The sequence below is a fragment of the Primulina eburnea genome, chromosome 1 (assembly GCF_022965805.1).
Source record: "Primulina eburnea isolate SZY01 chromosome 1, ASM2296580v1, whole genome shotgun sequence".
In the NCBI taxonomy this organism is placed as follows: Eukaryota; Viridiplantae; Streptophyta; class Magnoliopsida; order Lamiales; family Gesneriaceae; genus Primulina; species Primulina eburnea.
Window position 1 is genome coordinate 46,468,442 of NC_133101.1, and position 27,588 is coordinate 46,496,029.

Below are 27,588 nucleotides of genomic sequence, written 5' to 3' on the forward strand. Positions count from 1 at the left end.
TGACGATCATACTCGTCTGTCTGGGGTTTTCTCATGAAAGACAAGAGTGAGACATTTACAATTTTTAAAACATTCTCCCCTATGATACATACACAATTCTCAACTGGTATCCATATTTTATGAACTGATCAAGCTCGGGACTTCTTTAACATAGTTCTTGGAGACTACCAAACCACTCGGGGAATAATTCATCAAAGCTCCTGCGTTGATACACCTCAACAAAATGGTGTCGCAGAACGGAAAAACCGCCATCTCCTTGAGGTGGCTTGTTCTTTATTGTTCACACATAATGTTCCTCATCATTTCTGGGGTGAGGTTGTCCTCACAGCAATGTACCTCATAAATCGAATGCCTTCTAGAGTCCTTAAGTTTCAAACACCTATTCAATCTCTCCTCAGCATCTATCCTAACTCACAATTGCTGCCCAATATTCCATTGCGTGTCTTTGGGTGTGCATCGTTTGTGCATATTCATTCACAACATAGAAGCAAACTTGACCCGCGTTCAGTTAAATGCATCTTTTTGGCGTATTCATCCAATCAAAGGGAACGAGTGTTGTTTCTCGACCACAAAAAAATTCTACAATACCATGGATGTCACATTCAATGAGTCTGATTCACTCTTTCCATCTTCCTTGCTCAGGGGGAGCGGGAGCATGTGATTAATGACCTTCAGAATCTGGATCCTATACACCCACATCAAATACATCTTGATAATCTAGACCCAATAAACATTATCCCACCAAATCATTCCCAAAATCTCCCTTTAGATCATGTTTATACACGTAGGAAGTCTCCTCAAGGCCAAACACACAATCAGCAAACCAAGAGCACTCTCTCAATCCTAGATCCTTAAGAAAACAATCAAGGTATGCCAATCTCCAACTCACATGATATTAATGATAGACCAATTGCATTAAGAAAAGGAATCAGATCGTGCATCCAACATCCTATAAGTAATTTTGTCTTTCTTGATCTATTGTCTCCTGCATATCGACCTTTTGTTGTGAATTTAGACCGAGTACAGGTCCCATCAAACATCACTCAAGCCCTGGAACATCAACAGTGGAAGGGGGTGGCTTTTGACGAAATACATGCTCTTGAGAAGAATAACACTTGGCAGATCACGGAACTTCCTCTAGGAAAACGAACTGTTGGTTGCAAGTGGATTTTCACAATCAAACATAAAGCCGATGGGAGCGTTGAACGATACAAAGCAAGATTAGTAGCAAAGGGGTTTAATCAGACATATGGTTATCAAGAGACATTTGCACATGTCGCCATGCTAAATACAGTTCGTGAACTCCTATCTATTGCTGCAAATCTAGACTGGCCCCTATATCAACTTGCTGTAAAAAATGCCTTCTTAAACGGGGATCCGGAAGAGGAGATCTACATGTGTATTCCACCTTGAATCCAAGACAACGGCCAATAAATTCTATCGGTTAAAGAAATCTCTTTATGGTTTACAACAGTCTCCCAGAACTTGGTTCCACAAGTTCACGAAAGTATTGAAAGAAAGTAGATACACACAGTGCCAATCAGATAACACTATGTTTGTCAAGCATTCCAACCCAGACAGGATTTTTGTTATCATCGTATATGTTGACGACATTATAATTACTGGGAACCATGAAGAAGACATCACTCAAGTCAAGGAACTACTCTCAAAAGAATTCGAGATGAAGGATCTAGGGCAGTTGAAATATTTCTTGGGAATGGAAGTGACCAGATCAAAGCATGGAATTTTTATTTCTCAGAGAAAATATGTCCTTGACCTTTTGAAATAGACCGGGATGATGGGATGCAAGCCTGTTGATACTCCTATGGATCCAAATATAAAACTTGGAAAGAATGAGGAAAGTCCAATAATCGACAAAGGACGATACCAGAGATTACTGGGCAAACTGATATACCTATCTCACACAAGACATGACATTGGATTTGTTGTAAGTATTGTTACCCAATTCATGAACAATCCAACTGAAGAACATATGGATGCCGTTTTTCGTATATTGAAGTACCTCAAAGGATCCCCTGGAAAGGAACTATGCTTCCAGAAGACAGCTCTAAGAAACATACAGGTATACGGTGACGCTGATTGGGCTGGATCTTCCACTGACAGACGATCCACATCTGGGTATTGCTCATTCGTATAGGGTAACCTTGTAACATGGCGGAGCAAGAAACAACCTGTGGTAGCAAGAAGCAATGCAAAAGCCGAATTTCGGTCCTTGGCCAATGGTACATTCGAAGGGATATGGATACAAAGGTTATTGTCAGAACTGAAAGTAGAGGGGCATCAAGTAGTAGAACTGAAGTGTGACAACAAAGCGGCGATAAGTATTGCCAAGAAACCAGTCCATCATTATCGAACTAAGCACGTTGAAGTCGATCGTCATTTCCTAAATGAAAAACTCGAGAAAGGGACTTTGAAAATCTGTTACGTCCCTAGCCATGCACAAGTTGCAGACATTCTAACTGAGGCCTTATACCGACCAATCTTTGAAAACTTGGTATCCAAGTCGGGCATGATCAACATATACAACCCAACTTGAGGGAGAATGTTGAAGATCCGATAAGAATTCTAAGAATCTGATAAGATCATATCGGATAAATTGTTTTATGTTTAAATCTTTTATCCTTTGGTTGTAAAAATATTTGGATAGATTAGATTGTTAGCCTTAGGTTTTCTGCATTATATAAGTATAGCACTGTATTCAGATTTTATTTGAAGTGAAATAAGAGATTCTCACCTCCACATTCTCTTCATAAATCTCACATTTCACATAGAAGTTTGACAAGTTGGCCAATTTAATTCTTTATAGAGAGCAGTTCTCAGTTCTTAGATATTTAAATCTTGGATATTCCGATCAAAAGTGAGAAAATTTCATAGATTCCAATAATATCTCACATTGCTCACAAGAAAGAAGCATAGACAGCAGTATCCAAATGCACTATGGCCTGTGTGGCATTTGATTTGAGATTTAATTTCTGGAATGATGCAATATACAGGATTTATTTGCTAATTCATACCCTTGCAAAAAACAGTTATGACATGCTGAACTGGTGGCTTCTAACAAGTTACCAGACCATTTGCACACTTAAGAAGTCTAACCTGAAGAATTTTAATAGAAACTTCCATGCTTTTAAAACTTACTCTGAAGATGACATTCGAAAATTTCTTCAACAGTTCAATGGTTAATTCAAATATTCAAGCAAACAAAAAGTTCAGATCATCAGGACTTTCAATCAGGTACAGTATCAAATCATTTCATCAACAAAACTTAGTATTTGACACAAGTATGGGCATTCTAGACATTAGATTCCTTGTTCATTTTGAGATCTTCAAATTTCAAGAATATAGCACTACTTCAGGTTGACTTGGCTGATTAGTAATATGCATATAATTTTTCATCTCAAGAACATTCCCAAAAATATATGTTCAATAGCCCCAAATATTGCCCTTTCTTTCATTTATAACTTGTAATTATTTTGTAATAAAGAATCCCTCAATGTATAAATAATTTAAGAAAATTTTTCGTTTTTTCAACAAGGTCAAGTCATTACCAATAATGGATACTGTAGTCTCATTTTTATTTTCTAATTTTAACAGTTGATACTTTGAGGCATAACCAACATTCACCCTGGCTGCATGCCCAAGAAGTATTCATCACAATTTACGACTATTTATAGTGATATCCATATATCATAGAAAAAACACATTTGTCTTCAACCTATTGTCATTATTTTTGGTTTTTTTCATAAATCACAACCCATCTTGTCGTAACTAATGATTTTTATCAGTCACATCAATCCTCAAGAACAATATCCAATGTCCATCTCAAAATTTTTTAAGTCAAATCTCACCAAAAATTCTTGAGCTTGAAATTAGAAAATGAAGAGGCAAAAAATCACAACATTCCTCCTCAGCTTCTACAATAATAATTATCAAGCATGTAAGGAACACATATTCTAGTACAAACCTCCAGAAAAGCATGCTCAAGCTCGGGAGTAATCATGGCAACTGATTCAGCATACTTCTTGGATACTAACAGTTGTTTTTGGCAATCTTCTTTTACATCCTTACCTAATCCACAGAAAGCAAAAACTGAAAAGCAATGGAATATTCGAACACTAAACTTGTAGAACCCATAAATTAGACTACGTATAAGCCATGCATAATTTCTAGTATTTAAATTAAAATGATTTTTATTGCATGAGTATTTAATTACTTTTCTTTGAATTTAATTATTTTATGCAGTAGTTTAGTTGCTATCTTTTCATTTAATTAAGTGGGCCAGACTGGAGTTGGGGTTTGGAGATAAAATTTAATATTAAGAAAACATTCCTAGAATTTATTTAAGATAAATAATAAATTGATTCAATGTAAAAGAATGTTTAAGGAATTATTTAAATAATTTAAGATAAATAATAAATAAAGCTCAATAATTCATTTCTTAATTCACTAAAATATTTAATGGTTAGATAAAACACTAAAGATTTAAAATACAATATTTAAGAAGTATTTTCCCTCCCCTTTATCCAAATTTTCGGCCACCCCATTTTCCAAAGGATTTAATTTTTGATTTACAACTCAACTTTGATTCTTTTCCATATCCATTTCATGGTAGATAATCCCTTAAATTTTAAAGCCTCATCTAATTAATATTTAAGCAATATTCTACCATGTTATCTAGCAATATTTCCCTCCTTTTTAATTAATAAAAATCGGCCACTACCTTTGGAAGATTTAAAAAGTTTAACAACTCATTTCCTTGATCCCTTCCTTATCCATTTTCTTGGGAGATAATTCCATCACACTAAATCTTCAATAATTATTAATTAAGCAATTTACCACCCCATTTAATTGAATAAAATCGGTCATCCCTTATTGTTAAAAGATTTTTAATTAGTTGGACAATTTATTCTTTAATTATCTTTCCTTAACTTTTCTAGGTAGTTATCTTCCCCACCTTTTTAAATCACTAACAAATTATAAATTAAGCAATTTTCCCACCTTGAACCTAGACTTAATTTCGGTCCCTTGCACTCTAATTATCCCTCAAAAATCTTTTGATATTATTCTATTTTCCTTATCTCACCAACTCACTAGGATAGAAAGGTTATTCTCTCCATTTATCTTGCAATTTCCCTTGTATTCTTCCTAGCCTTCTCCCTCTCCATTATTTCGAAACTTTCAGAGTATTATTGAGAGAAAAACCGTGAGAATTCAGTGAGGAATTAGAGAGAAAAATCGAGTAGAAGAAAAGAAAAGTGAAGCACTCCGTCTCCTCCGCGCCGCGTCATCGTAATCGTTTGTTTTTCGTTCAAAACAAACCAAGGCATGTATATGTTTCTATTTACTCCTCAATCAAGCCATATAGGTATTTTTAAACATAGCATGTACGTGATTTTATTGCAAGAAAAACTGAAATACATGAGATACAATTCGAAAACTTGGTGCAGAATTTTTCGGGTTCATGTGTGCTTTCACGGGTTATGTGATTTTTGGTGTTTCAGGTAGTTGGCTCGTGTCCAGGCTCCCAAGGCTGCACCTAGACATGTACTAGGACATGTTAGGATTATATTGGTCCATTCGTTCAAGCCCCATGCATGCTGGAAATCGGGAATGACAGCAACTCCCCTAACATGCCCCTTTTTGCATTCGACTTCCTTTGTTGCTGTTATAGGTTGATATTTCTGATCTTGGCTGCCCTAGAGGCTATAGCCATGGTTAGAACATCTCCTTGTAAAGTCTAAGACGTGACCAAGTCGCCCTTTCGAGGCTTAGTCCATGGTGGAATCGGTTTTTAAATAAAAGAAACAAGAACAGCCCCTCCCTTCGACCCCTTTTAAATTCTGCATGTGCTCTCTCAGTTTTGGGTGTTGGTGTGGATCTTGGTTGGCTCTTTAGCCCTTAGCCACGGTTCATACCATACCCCTTGATGTCTAGAACGTGCCATGGTCAACCAAATGGCCACTGGAAAGATCCATGACAGCAAAAGAAGCACTCCCCCCCTTGCGCCCAGGTTGCCTCTCGGGTGAGAGTTCGGTTGATTAATGGTGTGGTTTGGATTGTGGCTGGCTTAGGGCCCTTAGCCATGGTTCAAACCATTCCTTAGGATGTTGGTAAAAGGTTCTGGTCGGTGGTTCAAGCCCCAATGGCCATTAGCCTCGCAAACGACGCAAGGAAACGCTAACACTGCTGCTGTAATTTTTGACAGCAAGTGTACTGCGGTTCAGAGGTGAGTTTCGAGTTCTTGGTTGGCTTTTAGTCTATGGTCTTGGACTGGACAGTACCTCATCGAGTTAGGAAGGTCATGTTTTTGGCCGTTCGTGATTCGGATCAGTTTAGAAGTCGTACGAGAATTTACGGTGCAATGTGCCAAAGTGACTCTCGAAAGAGCGTTTCATGTTTTTGGCCTTCATTCACTAACTTTCGAGTACTGTAATTTTAGGAGCATTATTTCATCATTTTAAGAGTATTTTAATCATGACTAAATGATGGTTCGGTGTTGGTTCAGGTTGGCACGGAGTCATGATTAAATACTAAGTCGCTGGGAGTAATTGTCTAGTTTTTGGAGTCAATTACAAAGTTGGGTCAAGTTAGATTATTTGCATATTTTTCATGATAAGTTAGGTCGCAGCGAGCCTGGGAACGATCCAACCCATGTGGTAAAATTATTACAGGATATTTAATTACGTTATTTAATTATATTACGTGCATAAAAATATAAAATTCATTTTTGAGATTTATGTGATATTGTTTGTGGCCACTTCGCTGTCATGGGATTATTACTTCACCCGATGGTCACTTACCGGTTCAGTTCAGTTCCACCCAGTATACCGTGGCATTAGTCTGATCAGACGCTCATTACTTCACCCGATGGTCACTTACCGGTTTAGTTCAGTGCAGTTCATGGGGCCACTTGCGTAAAACATAATCTCAACAGAAAAATCATTACATGCTATTTTATGACTGGGCTCTTCGGAGCAAATATTTCACTTACGACTTTCAGTTCAGTTATGCACGTATTATAATTACTCATGACAAGATATTTTCACGTTATGCCAGACTCGTGATATTTCCACTTTACATGCGATTTTATTATTATTACTTGTTATTTACGATATATGCATGCTGAGTCTTTAGACTCACTAGATTTGATTGTTGTAGGTACTGATGAGGTCGGGACCGAGGACGGGGACGAGTGAGCTAGCTTGGGTCGGCAGTAATGGAACCCGAGGACCTCATTTTTAGCATTTGCCATTTTATGCTCAAACATTTTTACCTTTGTTGGATTATTTTAAAATTGTTATTTTGCAAACAAATACTTACTTCCGCTGCTATTTTGAACAATAAACTTTATCTATCAGTTGAACTATGAATGAGACATTTTAATTATTTAATGAAGCATTTTAATTATTTAAAAAGAAAATTTTAAATTTTTTCGCAAATTTTCAAAAACAAATTTCCGGGCCATTATAAAACTCATGGTACATCAAAATACATGACAGAAAACATTGTTCAGAGGCAAGATCGGTAGGCCGAATTTGATTTTATTCATGAATCAATTTGTCATTGCTTTTTTTTTAAGTCTCTATACTCAATCATAATGGTGGAGACAAATATTGATTGTCCCGTTTGAGTACAAATCATCATTGTCGTTAGGTTTAATTTATTAGCGTATTCCAAATATTAAGGAGTCCACTTTGTTATCATATTGATTAATATCTGGAATAACCAACAAAAATAAAATTCAAATATTTTTCTGGACTGTTGCAGGAAAACTGGCAAAGAAACGAATATCTTATATCCAACAACTAACTGACTAAGCATGGGACTATTGGTTAGAGAGAAGTGCTTATCATATTTCTTCCATTGTTTCACGCTTTCTTTGGTTTAACTGTGAATAATTTGGTGGCCTTGATCCTTGAAGCTAGGAACTCCCTTCAACCTCAGCGATATAAAAAAAATCTATCAACATAAACAAAATGTCCGAATAATGCAACCGATTTCTCATGACTTTCGTATACAATAATAACCCTTACATAGAACTGATGAAAACCTCCATTTTTATCTCTCAAGGCCAAAAAAAAAAAAAAAAAAACCGACCCCAATAAATAGCAAATGCCTTTTAAGCCGAAACTCTTGGCCAATTAATTCCATCTTCCCTTTCGAATCATCCCTAGCCAAAACCTAGGCTTTTATTGATTAGAATAGACATACTTAAACATAAATAACAACCATCATCTTCCTCAACCCTTTATGCCAGTACACCTCCACTACAGCTCCAATGGATAGTTGTCCTTCAAAAACTTGATCATGCCCATGCAATATTAGAATTCAAATGTGTTTAATGACTTCTGGGATTGGTGAATTATTCTCTTTCAACGACAGTTGTCGGAAAGCTTATGATTTGGTGATTTAACAAGGCTGTTGACCAAATGGATAACTATAGAGCCTAGCCGAACTGAATTCAAGAAGGAAATTGATTATTTCTATGTAATTTTTATCGAGTTATTCGATGGCTAAAGGTCATTGATAAAAGTCGAGTTGATAAAATGGTCGCTGACGGAAGCCGAGCTGATCAAAGGACAACTAATAGAACAGTATGACTTGGTGGATCAATTAGTCTCAACAACGGCATTCCTTGAAAATATGTTGATCATTCCTGAAGAGCAAAGCCTAGCGGATGATTGGATAAGATCTCACGTATTAGCTTTTTTATTCCGTTGAATATCAGAGTCCATACGCACTACCCGAATTGTATTATTTGTCATAAAGGACGATGATATGGCACAACGACGTCTGTATTTGTAACGGATTTCCAGATTCAAAAAGACGACCGTTGCAAGCGATGCTTAAGAACTCTCATGGCTTCAACATTTATATTTGTCTAAGAAAAGTTCTTCGAGTTCAAAGAAATTTTTTAGAGCCAAACTGATCATAGCGAGCACATGCTGATACTTTGCAATATGATCATTAAGGATCAATCCGTGCATAAAATTATTTTGAGAAATCATTTTAATTGAGAGTAAGAAATCTTAATGCTAAAATTGTTTAAGTTTATGAAATACTAAGAGTTTCAGTTAGGCATTGTAGTAAGTCTTTCTGAAGTGGGCAGTTGCAAAGTCTTGTAATTGTCAAAGTTTTAGTGAAATCCCTAAGCAAGGAAGAAGGTAACGTAGGAGTAATTCAAGTTTTCGAACTTCCAGAAACAAATTTGTGTTTTTTACATTTCAGTTAGCCTTCTTTTTTCAATATTTGCTAGCCTAACTATTCTCACCATAAGCCATTTTATGTGTTTCATCCTAATCAATGAGTCTTTTTCTGCGCATAATCAACTGCATGTTTATTGATACATTACAGATGAGAATTACATTTCAGTGTTAACCAAATCGAAATATTTCCAGCATTTGTTGAGATTATTTATTCACTCCTCTCTAAATCAATCTTTGTTCCTAAAAAGTTGTATACAAGCCGGTTAATTCTTGTCTCTGAACGCTAAATTCAAAATGGCCTCATTCAGTAAGATTTTCATGTTCTCCAAAGAGGATTTTGACAATTGGAAAATCCAGATGCAGGCTAATTTACCGGCAGAAGATGATGATGTGTGGTATATCATCATAGATGGACCAATGAAAATTATGAAGGCCGATACAAATGTTGCAATTTAAGATGGTGCACCTCAAATTATTAAAAAACCACGAATGGAGTGGAGTTGTGAAAACAAGAGAAAGCCAACTTTGACAATGTGGCTAAGGACATTCTATACAAGACATTAGAAAGAAATACCTTCAACAAAACCAAGTTAAATACTACTGCTAAAGACGTCTAGAAGAAACTGATCTAGTTGTGCAAGGGCAATGACCAAACAAAGGAAAACAAATTGTCTTGCTGAACAGAGTTTGATGGCATCAAGATGAAGGTAGGAGAGTCGATGCCATACTTCAATGAACGAGTTAGCAACATTATAATCGAGTTGGCTGCTCTTGGCCTAGAGTATGCCAATTGTGAGATAGCCTTAAAGGTGATGAAGACACTCCCAAGAGAATGGGATGTCAAAACAATGGTCATGCGTGTATAGAAAAACTTAACAAGCTTTGTTTGCAGACATTAAAGCATATGAATTTGAACTTGAGGCAAGAACTGACGGTGAATCAACAGCCAAACTAACGAAGGCTCTGGCTACTACATCAATTGATCGGTCGGTCTCGGAAGAAAAGACAGCCGAACATTGAAGCAATTTCATTGTTTGTAAAGAAATTTGGCAAGTTCTTAAGGAAAAATTAGGGCAATTTCCAAAGCCCAAGCAGACGCAATCACTACAAGGAGTCCACCATAGCCGACTATTTCAAACCGAAGAAGGATGAAAGAAATACAATTGACAAAGAAGGTCGATTTCATGAAAAGAAGAAGAGGTCAAGGATGACAAGTGGTCATTCAGGAAAAGAAGTACTGTTGGCCGAGGACAGTAAGATCAAGAGGGCAGATTCCGATTCTGATTCATCCGAGTCGGAACATTCCACCAGTGGAATTGATGAAGATGAGTTGCAGTGCCTCATGGTGGATGTCGAGTTGGAATTCACTTGTAAAGAGGTATTTGATTTTAGCTCAGCTGATTTAAAACGAGATGATCTCAATCACTGCACTTCATTATATGGTATATAAGTACAAGAGACTTTCTCAATCATTCAAGGAAGTCAAAACAAAGCAAACAAGCCCAACTAACAGTGATGAAGAGCCTAACGGGGAACAGTCAGGAGAACAGTTTGGTCTTAAGGCAAAGACTGCAAAGCTCAAGACTAAGAATGAGCGAGTACATGTTGAGCATCAGCAGTTAATTTATGAGAATACGAAATCGACTGAACTGATCAAAATCTGGGAAAGTCATCAGTCAGTCTAGAGGAGATGCAAGAGATACAAAAATCATCAAGAGACATGATTGGTCTTGGTTTTAGTAGCAATGAATGCACCCTGAGTCCAAGTACTCAAGCGAAACTGAACATGTAAAAAAAATACATTCACTTTGTTAAGTCCAGTAAGATATATGAACATATGGAGCCAATTTGTTAAATTGAAAAACCTCTTAAACAGATGAACAAGGGCAGAAAGTTTGGTATTAGTTACGAACCTGAAAGTCCTAATTCTAAGCCTAACTGGTTTGGTAACAGATTCAGTGCTCGGCAAGGCATAACTTAATAAAAGGAAAACCTTACCGATACTACAACTGCAAGCCTATTCAGAAAATATACAGGCAGACCAATGATGACAGAAAGATGAGACAACATTTTGTTTCAAGCACACATAGCATCACACACAAATATTTTTGCACAATATTTTTTAACAAACTAAGTGATCGGCCAGTCAGGCTGATCCAAGCGTGAGTTCACAAGAGGCTAATCTCGTTTGGACCCAAATAAGATTGTGTACCGGTTGATTTAATTTTTTGATTGCAAATTAATAAACAAAAAGGGCTGAAAAATTCAGTCCAGTAATGGACAGTGGATGTTCGAGGCACGTGACTGGCCAAGCCCAATTGTTGACTGATCTAATCAAATGTGAACGACCCAAAATCACTTTTGGTGATAATGTGAAGGGTAAGACTGTGGGTAAGGGTAAAATTCCTCACGGAAATACTGTGATAAACATTCTGCTTAATTAAGGATGTTGATAATTGAACTTCGTTAACTGTTGTTAGAAACGATAATACTTATAAAATTGATTGGAACAGTGATTATTTAGCCTCACCAATTTGTTTTCTTGTTATTAATAATGTTAAACAGTGGTTATAGAATAAGAGATTGAATCATTTCAACATCATATCAATAAATAACTTGCATAAATTGAACCTTGCTGATGGATTGTCTGGTATAAAATTTGACAAAAATCATGTATGGTCTGCATGTTAATTAGTTAAACAAATCTGATCTCGCTTTAAAAACAAAGGTAGCAAACTGACAAACAGATGCCTTGAACTACTGCACATGGATTTATTTATAACGATACCTGTAATCAGTTTAGGGAATGAGAATCAGGAGATATACAATCGTAAGTGTTGATGATTTTTCTCGATTCACTAGAGTTATATTTTTTAATGGTAAAAATCATACCAGTACTCAAATGATTATATTTCTTAAGCATATTCAAAAAGAGAAATCAGCCTAACTGTTGTTATCATAAGCCATTTTATGTGTTCAATCCTATCAGTGAGTCTTTTTCAATTGCAGGTTTATTGATATCGTACCGGCGAGAATTACATTTCAGTGTTGTTAACCCCGTCGAAATATTTCCAGAATTTGTTGAGACTATTTATTTACCCCTCTAAATCAATCTTCGATCCTAACAACAGTAATTAGTAGAAGATGACCGATGAACTACGAGAAGGGATGCCAACAAGTGGATGACAAAATTGTGAGAGCGCGCAAAATACTGAAATTATGGTAGGTTGCAGAGAGTAACAACCAAAATGGGAGTAAATGTGAGGCTCGGGGCCGAAGAGGGCGGGGGGTGATCGCCGGTGCCATCAGTTGCACGGACAATGAGCAGCTCCTGGCAGGCTTCTAAGTGGAAGGAACATGAATGAACCGACCCACACGGGAATGAGAGGAATTCCGAGATTGTTCAATGTAATGGACTGTACAGTTGAAGAGGGCTTAAAAGATTTGATTGGTACTACTCATATCACGAAGGTGCATCTTTTCGGTAGCTCATCACATAAGAACTCTAAAGTTAAGCGTGCTTGACTTGGGGCAATTTTGGGATGGGTGACCTCCTGGGAAGTTTCCCAGGATGCGTGTGAGTGAAGACATAAGCACGCTGGAAAGACCCGTCTTGATACAGTGAGGACAGTCGTCGAATCTGAGGCGTTGCAGTAAAAGTCACTCAAAAGTTTCAGGTATGCAAAAAATGTAGTTAACAATGGTACAGTTATGTCATTGAAGAGCGTGGAGAGCAAAAAATGTGATTCATAGAATGAATAGGAAAAAGAGACAACAGGTAAAAGCATTGACACTCTATCTATATTCTAATAAGGAATTTCTGCAGCTTTGGGACCTACATTGACAGTAAGTCACAAAATTATGGTTTAAGCACTTTCTGCTTTTTCCTCTTTTTTTATTTTTTTATTTTAAATTAAGCACACTTTTGATATAAGGAGATTACTACGAACATAAGTTATTTGATTAGTAAAGCCTAATAGGACATTTTTATTTTAAATCAACCACCTCAAAGAGAAATTTTCTCAACTCAATAACAAGATGTCAAAATAAGAATCATTAGATATATATGATGATGATGGAATCACACATTTAGGATTGGAATTTGTTAATAATCAAACTCAGAAACTTACAGCGATCAAAATATAAAGAAGCTTGTAAGGCAAACTTTTCCTGTTGCTTTGCATTGAATTCCATCTCCTTAACCTGAAAAAAGTGATAAAAAAAATATCCAAACAGAACTACATTGAGAGAGTTACATAATAAAACACATGAAGATTTAGAGAGATTCTCAAATGGTGATCATGCATGCAAACTTTGATTTAGTTGGCTGAAATCCACTGTCATCACACAAGAACCGACAAAATAAAGATGGTAGAATTATTTTCTTCGTAAAAACATACTGAAACAAAGGCACACACCATCAATTCATGAATGAAATTGGTAATAGCCCAAATGAAATTAGTTTCACACTGGAATATTTATCTAAGGAACAAATGAAAGCAGAAACAGTAGCTCCAACGGTAATCACTACTAACATATGAAAATCAGCTGGTTTGGCTTTAAAAAAAAGTTTTTAAATAAACACAATTTTTATAAAAAAAATATTAGCACAACAGAATTAGAAATAAAAGTTAACTGATCACTTTGTTCATGTATTTGTTCTATGTTACGTGCCTCGATACTTAATGGGTCTAATATGGGCCCTAATATAAAGGACTTAGGCCCCCCAAGAGTTCCCAAGGTCTTGGAAGAATCTAGACATGGGGGAGAGGGGAATAAAACGTGAAGTAGGGGGAGGACTGCGGGATTCATTCGGTTACTTCCTTGAGAGTTTTGTAATTAGCATTGCTAGGGAAGAGCAAGAGCTCTTTTATAGAGTTAATACTCTGGGTTTACATTTTATATTTTATACATATAAACTTACATTTCAGTATTCAGAATTATATTTGAGCCATGAAATTGGGGTTTGCATATAGTACTGAACAAATCTGAGTAAATCACATCATTGAGACTGCTCAAATTACATTCCAGTAAGGTTACCCAAATAACTATGATGGAGCATTCCTCATAACAACTCCTAGTAGTCATCAGGTCATTTACTTGATAAAGGTGGTGGCAAGTGCTGGCTGGATATGCATACTCATGTGTTTTCTTTTAAGACTTCTTTACGAATTTATTTTTCTAGAGGATATCAATGGTAAAAGAAATCCTACACAAGCAGAAAAGTCCTCGAACACTCAAATTTCACAACTAAGAAAGTTTTTGGTAGTACGCGTTAAGACTGCTATTGTTTTCAGTTGAACTGGAAAAAAAGTAAAAAAGCATAACCAAATAAACAGCTTGATCCAAAAATGTAAACTAAACTGTTGCTAAGTCTGTTATGATAGTTATTAGTAATTCTTAGTTTATTCTTCTTCGTTTAAAATAGAGATTAGATTGTTATATTATCTTTTAAGATGCAGAAATCTTCTACATATCTTGGAGACATCAGATTGTCATTTTCAAGATTCTAAGTATTGACTAAAATAAAGTATGTTCAGCAGTGCATCTCGTCTTCTTCCTGATTGTTAGCTTTTATAAACTTAGTGACATCAATTTTTATTAGCTGATAAAACATACGGAAATTGACCATTTCTAATAAATAACCACATTTATAACTTATGCTTGCATTACTTTTAATAATTATTGACCCATTTCCAGAGAAAAATATAACATAATTAGGCATGTATAATCTCAATGACAAGAATAAGTAGAGAGTACCATTGCTTCAAGTTCAATGGAATCCAAGTAATTTTCAGCAAAACTTCTTCTGTAAGCTACAGCCTCAATAAGTAATTCCTGCCGAGCCAAGTCGTGTGGACCAGGGACGGGACGATGGGAGTTAAAACCAACACCGATATTGTTGTTCAATCTTTTTATGGAACAAAAGGAATTTAAAATAATGATAACTTACCTTTATCTCTATAGTACACTGAAACCGCTGAATTTTCAATTCTTTAACCTGAGATATCAGTTTCTCAACAGCGGTATCTGGGTGATCTTCCTTTTCTATGGTCTGCAACTTTGTTCTTCTTTGATCTAAAAATAGAAATTGATCTTAATGCGACGAACGTAAAACTTCATATTAGCTTTCTGCACAGAAATATGTTTATCCAGAAACTCAGAATGCATCTGGAACGAGTTCAAAACCATTTTACTTAATTAGATTATTTTGATTAAGGAGAACTTCAAATTCATTCCACCATAATTTAACTCTTGCATTTGTAAGAATCATGAATTTTAAATGCACCTAAATTGGTAGAACTTGAAATTCATTCTCTCAATCAAATTCCTTCACCCAAATGCAAGGTCGATTTTATAACTTACTGACAAGGAGTTCTATTTCCCTTCGTTTTTTCTTCTTGCTTTGCATCATGTTCACAATCTCCTCCTGAAAGATCGACCTCAAGCAGTTACATACACATGAATATATATTTTGAATTTCAGGCCATACTTGGTAATAATATCCTACTTGAGTAACAATGTACAGTATTAAGATAAAAGTAATCACTAAAAAGAAACCAATATAATATCACATTGGTGATATCACACTGGTGATATTAGACGTTGTCTTAATCCAGAAGCAAGGGTAAAAGAAGACGTTGTGAATACAGATAGAAGTCCTATTTTTTTACAGATATCTATGACAAGTCCTAATTTCTAAACAAGTGTTTTTTTTAAAAGAATTTTTGTAACCAAACAATAAAGTTTCAAGAAAAACACAAAAAAGTGCTTTCAGTCCATGGGCCTCTCTAACCAAAGGAACTCTTACTACATTATAGTAAGAGGATATTCTCTCATTTTTTTTTTTTTTGATAGAAAACTAGATTATTATTAAAATATGAGGTTACACAAGTTGTGTGGATAAGTAATCCGCAACCACAATACAAGAAGTTTAACTTAATACAAACCCTCTTCCAACCCTAGTAAAACTCAATAATCACAAACTCTACGACATCATATCGCAATTATCACAAGAAAATTAAATTCCAGTCTCTTATCAAATCCGAAATTCCCAAATGACTATACTCTTTCAAATTTGTTGTCCAGGATGCAATTCTGAATTTCATTTTTTCCCATACTTGATCCAATGAGTCCTCCACATCTTCAAATATCTTTTGTTCCTTTCCAACTATAGTAACCAAAATACGTAGTGAATTATCAAATACCAGAAGTTGCCGAATTTTTTATGAACGTGACAAACGGATTTGAAGTAGAAGAGATCTCTTGCTTGCCTCGGAGCGACGCATTGAAATCCCAGTTCTTGTAGAACTCGCGACCAAATGCTTGTAGAAAATGAGCAATGCAAAAGCAAATGGTCCTGGTTTTCTCCATCTATTCGACATAAGCAACACCAATGCGGGCTCAGAACACAAGTTTTCCATCTTCTTTGGACAGTATCGCACGTAGGAAGCTTCCCCAAGGCCACGATCCACGAGAAAATCTTAATCTTTTGTGGGACTTGTACTTTTCAGATATTAAATGAATAATCGAATGAATGGAAAATTGAGTCAGGGAAGAAAGAGTTATAGAAGGAGCTAACAGAAAACAACCCTGACGGACAACCCAACCAGACTCTATAATCCTCACTTCCCATATGCAATCTGACATTCCGATATGCAATCTGACACTCTGTAAGACACCCATTGAATTAGTGTAATCCCCAAACTCACCCTCAGTAAGATTTCTTCTAAACCTCACATCCCAAATGATAGAAGAACTATCCCCACTGTTGACAACTACTACGAAATGATTAATTGGTTTATTAGCAGATAATGAGATACGAAACAATGAAGGAAATCTAAGTCTAAACGAGATCCTTCCCTCCCAAATATTCTCCCAAAACGAATGAGATTAACTAGCATAGGAACCACCTTAGTAAGTTGATGGAAAGCCTGGTAAGACCGAGAGATGAACTTTCAAGGACTTCTAAACGTCACATTCTCCGCCAACCCCAAATCCCACCGTTTTCTTGAATCCCTTAGATGCTCTTGATAATTTTCCTCCACATCGACCCTCTTTCCATCGACCCTCTCCACCACCATTTCCCAAGAAGAGCCTTATTTCTGAGACATATATCCCCCAATCCTAAACCCCCTTTGTCCTTTGGTTTACACACTTGCTTCCATCCGACCACGTGACAGTGGCTAGCCCCGTCATCACCATCCCACAAAAAGTCCCTCATCATCTTCTCCATCAATGTAGCCACTTTAATTGGAACTTTGAAAAGTGACATGAAATAAGATGGCATAGCACAAAGCACGGCTTTAATCAAGATGAGCCTTCCTCCCCTCGATAAGAAAGATTTTTTCCAACTCGCCAATTTCTTGGACATTTTTGAGAGAACCGATTCCCAAAATACCATTTTCGTGGGATTACCTCCCAATGGCACCCCGAGGTACTTAATAGGCCAACTGGCCTTCGTGCATCCAAAAGATATCGCCTACTCATGGACTTCTTCATCCGAGCAATTCAATCCCAACACCACACTTTTTCCCATATTAATATTCAACCCCGAAATTGTGCCAAACAGTTTGATTATGTCCATTAATGCCAACACATCTCTTTTAGATTTTGCGAAGAACAGAGTGTCATCCGCAAATTGTAAATGCGAGATTTCAAGTTTATCTTTCCCCACTTCCAGCCCCTTGACTTCATTATCTTGCCTTGCCTTGTCAACCATCCTTCCCACTCCATCGATAACTAAATTGAATAGAAACGGTGATAAAGGATCTCCTTGTCTTAAGCCTCTCTCCCCTTATATTTTCCCACACGGTTTCCCATTAATAAGGATCGAAAACGATACATTGGAGACACATCCCCTTATCCATCTTTTCCATCTCTCCCCAAAGCCTTTCCTACGAAGCACGAAGTCTAAAAAGCACCGATCCATGTTATCATAAGCCTTTTCCAAATCGATTTTGAGCACCAAACCTTTCTTCTTCTTGCGACGATATTCCTCCACAATCTCATTCGCTATGAGGCAGCAATCCAAAATTTGTCTTCTTTTAATAAATGCACATTGATTCTCCGCAATGGTGTTACCCAATACTTTTTTCAGCCTATTTGTCAACACCTTAGCCAATATCTTATACAAACTCGTAGTCAAACTGATTGGCCTAAAGTCTTTGATCTTTCTCGCATCGTTTTTCTTTGGGATTAGACATATGTAAGTCTCATTTGTAATTCCATTAACAATCTTCGAAAAAATCAGCAAACACTTTGACCAAATCCACTTTCACCGTATCCCAATTACCTTGAAAGAAAGCCACTGTGAATCCATCCGGCCCTGGTGCTTTTGTACCGTCACTGTCAAAAACCGCCTGTTTAATCTCTTCATTGGCGAATGGTTTTTCCAACTCCTCTGCATCAACATTATGTATAGAACACCAATCCAACCCATTAAGACCCCACCCTTCATCATCTAAACTCCCTCCAACACTTTCCGATTTCCTAAACAAGTACCCATAGAACTTCAAGATTTCATGTTCGATTTGTTTAGCATCAGTGACCACACTTCCGTCCTCCAATTCAACTCTGTCTACATGGTGTCACAGACTGCTACTCAGTCGTGAATTTCAAGTGGCCATGGTTGTCGCCGGTCTCAATAGCAGTGGCGATGGAAGTTCCAACATTGGCAGTGGCAACGGCGGCTCCAACAACAGCGGAGGTTCTGCCCATCCTGGTGTGACAGCGTCCCAGCCCTCAAATCTCTCTCTCCTAATAACGATTTATAAACTTAATGGGAAGAATTACTTGAGTGGGGTCAATCCATTCGACAAGTGATAGATGGAAAAGGGGAGCTAGGTTACCTGAATGGAGAATGGCGTGGAAGTAGACAAGGGGAGATATCAAAGATTGGTTGGGAAACTAAGCTACCTATCTCACAAGTCACACTAGACCAGATATTGCCTTCGTTGTGAACTTGGTAAGTCAGTTCAAGCATGCACCATGTAAAGAGAATCTGGAAGTAGTACATCGAATTCTTCAGTATCTAAAAGGAACACAAGGCAAAGGACTTCTTAAAGAAGAACTAAGACAAAGAAAGGTGAGGCATAAACTGATGCTGACCGGGCAAGCTTAACCAATGATCGGAGATCAACATCTGGCTACAACACCATTATGTGAGGGTAACCTAGTGATGTGGGTAAGCAAGAAACAGAATGTTGTTGCAAGAAGCGATGCAGAAGCTGAATTTAGATCTATGACTCAAGGAGTAAGTGAGGCTCTCTGGATAAAAAGAGTCGTGAATGATTTAAAGAGATTGATCAAATTCCCAATTAGACTATAATGTGATAACAAGGTTGCCATCAGTACTTTCCATAATCCAGTTCTACGAGAGATAACTAAGCATATTGAGATTTATAAAAATTTCATAAAGAGAAGATTGAAGGATGATTAATCTGCACTCCTTCTGTTCCCAATACTTTAGAGGGTGCATATATTCTAACCTAAGGTCAATCAAGACAGTGTTTTGAAGACCTAGTTGACAAGTTGGGTATGATAGATATTTTGCACCAAATTGAGAGAGAATGTCGATGCGCTCTCTTTTATGTTCAGTACACTGAGATTTGATTTGGTTTGATTTAGGCAATCTATTACATTATAGAAAGTTAGGATATTCTACTCATATTTTTAGGGATTGGATTAGAGGTTCTCTGTCTATTTATTTTGTACACTCTATCGAGATATATATATGTCAACACAATATTCTGAGTAGTCCCCCTTCAGTACACATCCCCACAACCCTATGCTTGGCTAACGAAAAAATTTAAGAAAAAATGCAAAATTTCAGATTGTACCTAATATTCTTTGTCCAGGGAAATCAAGCAAATTATGTTATTCAGCAGCGAAATTCAACCTAAAAAGTAAAAACAGTGCTACCATGTTTAAGGCCTTAATTCAGATTCCACAATTTTGGCTTACACGTTCTCGCTGAAATCCAGCTGCTTCATCTTCCTTTTCTCTTAGGGCAGTCTGAAGATCTTTCAAATTTGCTTCAATAGTAAAAATGGCCTCCTCATGCTGCATTTGCCTCGATCTGAAAGTTTCAATTTCCCCAACATCCAAATCTGAAACGGAAAGTGAAACATAAAGAATGCTGATTCTTAATAGGCATGCTCATATTTTCAGAAATATTTTGGAAAACCAACTCCTTTTAATCGAACTTAACTTTCTTAGGATAATGTTAATTACAATGGCTACTCTCCAAATTAATATCACTGCAGACTAAATCATTTTCAACTTAGAACATTGTGCTCATGGTGTTATAATCTTTACAAAACGAACGTTTGATCATGCTCCAAAGACATTAATTTTACGAAAAGAGAATTACTAGGTTGCAAAATCCCAGAACATACTGCATAAAAGAAGTTGAGAACGATCCACTGAACCCACACTTGCAGAAACATGACTTCCATAACGGGATTGGGACCAGCGATAATGATTTTCCGGGGTCCACACATCCATAATACCCAACCTAAGGACCCGATCAGCTTTCTCATCAGTTTCTTTGGAACCAATATACTGATAAAACACAAAAATTTCAGTGGAAAACAAATATAAATCTCAGCGTAGATCTTCTAGATAGACTATCCTAATTTCAGTCTATGATGCTACTCAAAGTGTATATGAACACACAAAATCCGGTAAATGAGAAAGCATACTGAATTATCCAACCCAAACTGGCTGATCAAAACTTCTTTAACTGCACATGGAGCCTCAAATACTTGGTCAAGCCGGGAAGATATGCCAAGTGCATGCATCTGCTTATTACAGTGAAACAAAAGAACAAATCATGCATGAACAAAAGTAAAATGCTGAATTTCAACGTAATTATGTCAATACCTCATCAGTCAATTCAAAGGGCTCCCTATAGCGACCTTCATTTGTTACATGATTAATGATTGGGACATCAAAGGACCTCAAGTTTCTAAACAGTAAATCACGGTCCTCAGAATCCTGAGTGATAAATGCCTGAAATGCAGCACCAATCAGGAGAATGCAATAGATACATGAACTACAAGACCACAAGTATAAAGACATGGCATTAAGACAAGACTGAAGTAAGACTTTGCACTTCATTAATAGCGGAGCTAAAAAGGTCTGACGCAGTGCAGACGAAATGTAAAATGCAAATAATCAATTTTATACACAGCCACTGTAGTTTGTTGATATGCTTCATTTTGACAGCAGGAGTTCTAAATTACTGGTATCAGCAGTGGCACCACCTATATGTTTAATGATCCTAAATGTTATCCAGGTAATAATATTTGTATCATGTTCATTACCCTTGTTCCTATTCCACCATAAGATCGTCTTTGGTACCTCTCTTAAATACAAAGCGTTGTACCTTGAATATGGTAGAAATCACTACACAGGAATTGCTATAACTGACATGAATATCCATCATGGTACCACTCTAGTATGTGTGTTTCACTGGATTGATGAGTAAAAATTTATATGCCATCAATTAACTGACTTTGGAATTAAATACCAGAAAAGATAGTTGATTGCATCGCATTAAACAAAGATGAAAGAAAGTGAATCATGCCAACAGCGGTAAAGCTGAAAATACCTTCCATATATAATGGGCAACATGACCCTCCAAATAGTCTGCATGAAACCTATTGGAGACATTAACCTGAAATAGCAGTCCTAATGCAATCAAAGATATAGTAAACGCAATATCTAGATTATGAACATCCATCTCAGCTTTCAGTTCATGCACCTCAAGCAATACAGGACCGTAGACTTCTTTCTTGAACTCGTTACGGTGCTCTTGGACCCATTTATAAGCCTGAAATATCCTTTCAGCGCCAGATCTGTGCAATGCTTGCAGGCGCTTAGTGTTGACATTATCCAGTTCTCTCAACCTTTGAAGTCATACAAGGGTAAGAAAACAAGAAAAGAATTTGCATGTTCAAATCGAGTAATCAGTGTTGAAGACTAGATAAGCACTTATCTATAATGTAGATAATTGATTTGAATTTAGAGTTAGTGTACATTAGATTGTTTCTAGATTAGCCTATTAGTTTGATAAGATAGGACTTCTATATATTCTGATTGTATTTTCCATTATAATTCATTCATTGAAATAAAAAGATTTCTCCTCCAATGTCTATCTCAACCAGTGACAATAATAAGCATTGATGATGTCGACCTTTCCATACACTGCCTGAGATTTCCTCTATGAAAGTTCAGGTGTTTCTCTTTTTCACTTTTATCAACTCTTATCTCCTTTGCAATTTCTTCCAGCTCCATAATCCGAGCACCCAATTGTTCCTGAATGTAGCAGGCATAAACAAGTTCAAGAAAGAAAATGAATAGCTGCTAGAAAGATTTTTGCACAAACAATTTCACTAATTAGTTCATAATATGAGAATTTGAACTGAGTCTGACACTTTGAATCATACGTAATATAAATGGTTGAACGCACCAGTTGATACTTTGGAGGTTCATAAGGAGGAAGATTCGCTAGCTCTGCTTCTGCAACTGTAAGATCTTCCTTAGCTTTAGAGATTCTTTGTTGACGAGATACTTCTTGGAGCCTCAAATCTTCCACTTCTTTATACTTACCGCGAATTAGAACGCCCTAAAATTGAAAGAGAAACGGGGGAGTAAAAACAACTTCTATATCAACATAATCAAAACTAATGCAGGTAAGAGAGAAAAGTGGCAAACATATACCAAATGATTATCATGCTCCAAACGTTGCATGCGCTTTCTCATGTTTCCCTCTAACAAACCATTCATCTTCTTACATTTACCCTCCTGTTTTATTTTCTCACCCTTTTTTCTCCTGAAATAAGAAGTTTAAACCAGCTAAAGGTAAACAAGATGAAGTACATATGTCGATAACAGATTGGGACTAAATCAAGAACTGAGACATTAACTAAATGATTAATTGAGAAAACCACCAAAAGCTCATGTCACAAATTTTGTTCGTTTATCAGACAAACATAATGTAATTGATGAATTCTTGAAATTGGTTAGATACGCAAAGAAACAACAGATTATAGAAATATACCAAGCTACTCAAGTTCAACTGATTATTGGATTGAAGCCTAGTTAAAATAAACTGAGATTGAGGGCGATTTCTATTCGATTTTTATGGTATAAAGCACTTAAAGTTAAAGCATATGCCTTTCTGTCACGAGAAGGGTTCAAACTTAGCGAGTGAGGGATGACCTGTGATTTTGGCCCAGGTCATTACCTCAAGCAAAGTTTATGATTCTAAAGGTTGTTACAAAGAGAAGATGATCCAACCAGAAATAAAGAGTGTATTAACTTGGAAAAGACCAGTTAAAGACTTACTCAATAGGTTCTCTGAGTTCGCTCAAAGCCTTCGCAGCTTCATCTAGTTTTAGCTTTGCCTCATGTTCCTGTTTCTTGGCTTCCATGTACTCCGCCCTTTTCATATCATACTTCAGCCATGGTACTTTTTTCTTCATGGACTCAGACTGAAAATACATGATAGGTCCATCAGATGATCCTTTCCTTCCACTAACTATCAGAAAGCAAATGCAGAATATTAACCATAGCTAAGAGTTCTTCTCTTTGACGAACTCGCTCAACATCTTTTTCTAGTTCAGCATTTAGAGCCTTTAGCTGGTTAAGAGATCCTTTATTGCTTTCAAGGGCCTATGATTGATTCAAGTTCCATAGAAATTATTCTCATCTCCAAATAGGTATAATGATGAAAACATGCAATGTAAATGAAACAATTACTAACACGTTCAAATCTTTTGATTTCATGGCTCTTCGTAATCAGACTGTGATGCTGAACGGGTAATCGAGGATCACCAACAGCTTTCTCGGTCTCCTCAAGGAGTTGCACAGGAGTTAACTTCGCAAACTCACAAACCCTGTCTTGTGGTAGAAACTAACATCCATTTCCAAAGAAATAGGGCCAATTTGTTCAGATTCCAACTTTTAAAAACTATATATATATATATATATATATATATATATATATATATATATATATAAAATCATAAGTTAGCTATATGTTATCATATCCTTATGCGCAATAGCATGCTATGCAAGCAAGTACACTTTGTATTTGGCATATTTAGCTTACGTACAAATGTAGATTATACAAACATGTTCATTTTACGTAATTATTAGAGAATTCTTACATCAGAGATTACCTCCACAATAAATCAGGTTTTTTTGCTGAATCTATAAATAAAATTTGTTGATTTATTAGCAATTTGGATAGGAGCGAGGATGAAAATACTTTTTATCCCTACATTTTACAAGTAAACAATTGTGGCAGTTCCCATATCTCGCAACAAACATAATTGCCCCTTGAACACTAACAAACTAGTCAAATGTGTGATGATTATGGGTTGAAATTGGGTAACAGACCTCCTATTTCATCCTAGATTCATTCATGCTCAATTTCTGCCTCAATTCCCCTCGCTGTTTTTCCTAAATACTTCCAATTTCATATCCAAATCTCAAATTCATCACAGATTAGGTTGGATAAGAAGGGGGGTGACAATATTTTGAAGTTCTGCACGGATTTATTGACTCATTAAAAAAAACCACAGCCAAAAAGTATTTTTCAACAATACAAAGGTCAAAGATGAACTACAAAGAACTCACTTGAGTTAAATTGTTGACTTGGATATTGAATCTTTGGATTACTTCCATGATCTCCTTTTTTGTCACAACTTTGCCTAAAGAAATAGATAAAAAGATATTGTACTCGAATATCAATCAAACAATTGATAGGTGATAGCTAAAGTTTAAAGGTATTAAAAATAAAACCCAAATACAATTTCAAACAAATTTAAGTATACATATTGATATATCCATAACAAGATGAAGAGACATCACTAGATAACATTAATCCAAAAAAAACATATATGAATTTCCATTCATTAAATTAAGAGATCCACCGAAGGCAACAAGTAACAATACCTTCAGCAAAATTCTTGCATGGTTCTACATAATCACACTTTAGCTGATTGCAGCTCCTCGGACAGAAGAACATATTAGATGGTCAAGGCACTTAAATTTAAACAACCCGAGATACATCTTCATTAGTATATTCATGCGCTTAAAGAATACACAAACTTGATATCGGGGAATTTAATATTTGAATGTTTAGCATAGAAATCAATATATCATATTCAACTAAAATAACACATTTCATTTGGCTTCTCAAATTACTTGAATCCATGAAATTGGCACACATCCCAAAACTATCTCCCAAACCCATTAAAGGAAATATATGGAGCTTCCTTGCAAAAGGTTGTATCACCCTTAATTGTTGGATACACTATAGACAAGTCAAGCCATTACCTAGTTTAAATAAACTAGCTTGCGAGGATAAAGTTCCTCAGGCATAAAAACTTGGATTTCTATATCATCTGAGCCATCATATTCAGAGCAATTGATAAAGCAGATTTCCTAGTAAAAAAAATTAAACATTACCATTGAACAGCCATTCAGATTTGTTACTAGAGTCTATTTTCCTCGTGATGGTGATTTGTTCATCCTCGCTCTCTCCTCTCAAAGAAATCTTGATGTATCCAGATTCCTCTCCACGCTTCACAAAAGCTCCAACACTGGTAGCCCTACCTAGAAGCTGCACGGAATAAGAAATGGTTTCTCAAAAGTACTTATATAAAAAAAAATAACAAAAAGCAGAAAATCTGCCTCATTCAACCTGTGGTTCACCACATAGTCCAAGTGCAATGGCACAAACAAGAGAACTTTTGCCAGATCCATTTGGTCCAATGACCAGATTCAATCGTGATCCAGGCTTGCAAGTTAGCGTATTGAAGGTCATGAAGTTACAAAGCTCGATTTTGGTTATATTTCCAGGCATGTAACCATCGTCCCCTCTGCAAACAAATGGGAATGAAACAATGTCACAGAACCTAAAATAAGATACTTGAGATCAAGTGTGAATTTTTCAGTCTTTTTTGCGAAAAAAATAAAAGAGAAACATTTAGCATTCTTTCTTTAAATACAAACATCGACGAGAAAATTCATTCTCATTTAAAGAAACTTAGCATAATTAACACGATATTGTACGAGAAAATGATCCAGTAAAAACTTCCAGACTACCATCTTCATTCCTAATTTAAATATCTGCCTCCACTTGATAAACAAAGGAAAAATTTCGGGTACAGAAAAAGAAGAAAACCAACCGAAACAAGTTCATCCATTCCCAGGAAAAACATTCTACATCAAAAGCTGCATCTTTAATTCCATTAACATAATTACTCAGAAAGGTTCAGAATCATGAAAAGGAGACATCTTTCAACACGTGAAACAGCGAGAAAAAATGGGAAAAAAATTTGAAAAAAAAAAACGAACAAAAAATTTAGGGACAAACCTCGAAATCTTGTGTCTTTTGGCGTTGGGCTCGGCAGCCATGGAATGGAGAATCCAATGAAATTCTGATTCGAAGAGAAATCAGTTTCCGAATGCTGAGTGAGAACTAGGGTTTCACGTGTGCACGGGAGACGGAAGAAGGTTGTGGCAACTGGCGAGGGAGTCCGTCAGACTTTGGCGCCAAGAGCGATACAGTACGGAGTTCCCAGGGAAAATTTTATGTAAGTGGTGTCACCGCCAACGCAACATATTTTTGTCTCAAAAAAAATCAGGTTTGGATGAAAAGTTTTCGGACTGGTTAGACCCAAAATCTGATCTTAGAATGTAATGATTTATCAGATATTATACAAACTAGCTACTCTGCACACGCGGTGCGTGTGTGTACAATTTTTTTTTATAATTATTTATGGACTAAAATGAAATTTGACAAATTATCGAGGTACTAAAGTGCTATTTGAATAATTGTAATAAAAAAAATAAAAACAAAAATGTTTTTTGATTAAAAAAAAAACAAAAGTGTAATTTTGATATCAAATAGGGCAAAATAGAGAAACCAAAAAACAGACCAAAGACACCAAAAACAGTTATTCTAATATGCTTAAACTTAATAAATAGTAAAAGATGCTCAAAAGAAATTTTAATTATTGTTATATGTATTTAAAAATTTCAAGATTATTTTATAATCAAAATTTTATTATAAAAACTGATTGCAAATCTGCAAAATTTATGTTTATGAAATATTTTAAATATGATGTATCTAAACAAATATTTGAAAGATGGTAAGCTCATTTATCTCTTTTTGATTTTTAAATTATTTACAAAGAATGTGAAGATATTCATCTACTTGATTTTTTTAACTCGCGACTACTTATCATGATTTCAGGTATGAAACAAAGGAATAGAGGTGATTATTTCGCTTATAGAGGAAGAGGTGGAAGGGGAAAACACCTAATTTTATTGCTCAACA

At 36.1% G+C, this 27,588-nt stretch overlaps 1 protein-coding gene across 2 annotated transcripts in view; it reads right to left on the reverse strand.

Moving 5' to 3' along the window:
• The window catches only part of LOC140830099 (structural maintenance of chromosomes protein 5), a 32,035-nt gene extending 5,147 nt beyond the window's left edge, over positions 1-26,888 (reverse strand). Inside the window, exons 1-22 of one of the 2 annotated variants that reach the window (XM_073193383.1) lie at positions 26,623-26,888; positions 25,948-26,125; positions 25,713-25,866; positions 25,197-25,220; positions 24,879-24,952; positions 24,001-24,150; positions 23,805-23,909; positions 23,583-23,728; positions 22,956-23,067; positions 22,705-22,860; positions 22,429-22,550; positions 21,997-22,141; positions 21,844-21,909; positions 21,114-21,242; positions 20,933-21,031; positions 20,627-20,792; positions 20,193-20,338; positions 15,594-15,657; positions 15,181-15,305; positions 14,988-15,065; positions 13,358-13,430; positions 3,986-4,089 (exon numbers count right to left, since the gene is read on the reverse strand). In XM_073193383.1, the coding sequence (XP_073049484.1) occupies positions 3,986-4,089; positions 13,358-13,430; positions 14,988-15,065; positions 15,181-15,305; positions 15,594-15,657; positions 20,193-20,338; positions 20,627-20,792; positions 20,933-21,031; positions 21,114-21,242; positions 21,844-21,909; positions 21,997-22,141; positions 22,429-22,550; positions 22,705-22,860; positions 22,956-23,067; positions 23,583-23,728; positions 23,805-23,909; positions 24,001-24,150; positions 24,879-24,952; positions 25,197-25,220; positions 25,713-25,866; positions 25,948-26,125; positions 26,623-26,663 (2,457 nt within the window). In that variant the 5' untranslated portion in view covers positions 26,664-26,888. The remainder of the gene's footprint in view (positions 1-3,985; positions 4,090-13,357; positions 13,431-14,987; positions 15,066-15,180; positions 15,306-15,593; positions 15,658-20,192; positions 20,339-20,626; positions 20,793-20,932; positions 21,032-21,113; positions 21,243-21,843; positions 21,910-21,996; positions 22,142-22,428; positions 22,551-22,704; positions 22,861-22,955; positions 23,068-23,582; positions 23,729-23,804; positions 23,910-24,000; positions 24,151-24,878; positions 24,953-25,196; positions 25,221-25,712; positions 25,867-25,947; positions 26,126-26,622) is intronic. The other variant, XM_073193387.1, reaches the window with a different exon arrangement.
• Positions 26,889-27,588: the final 700 nt, after the last annotated feature.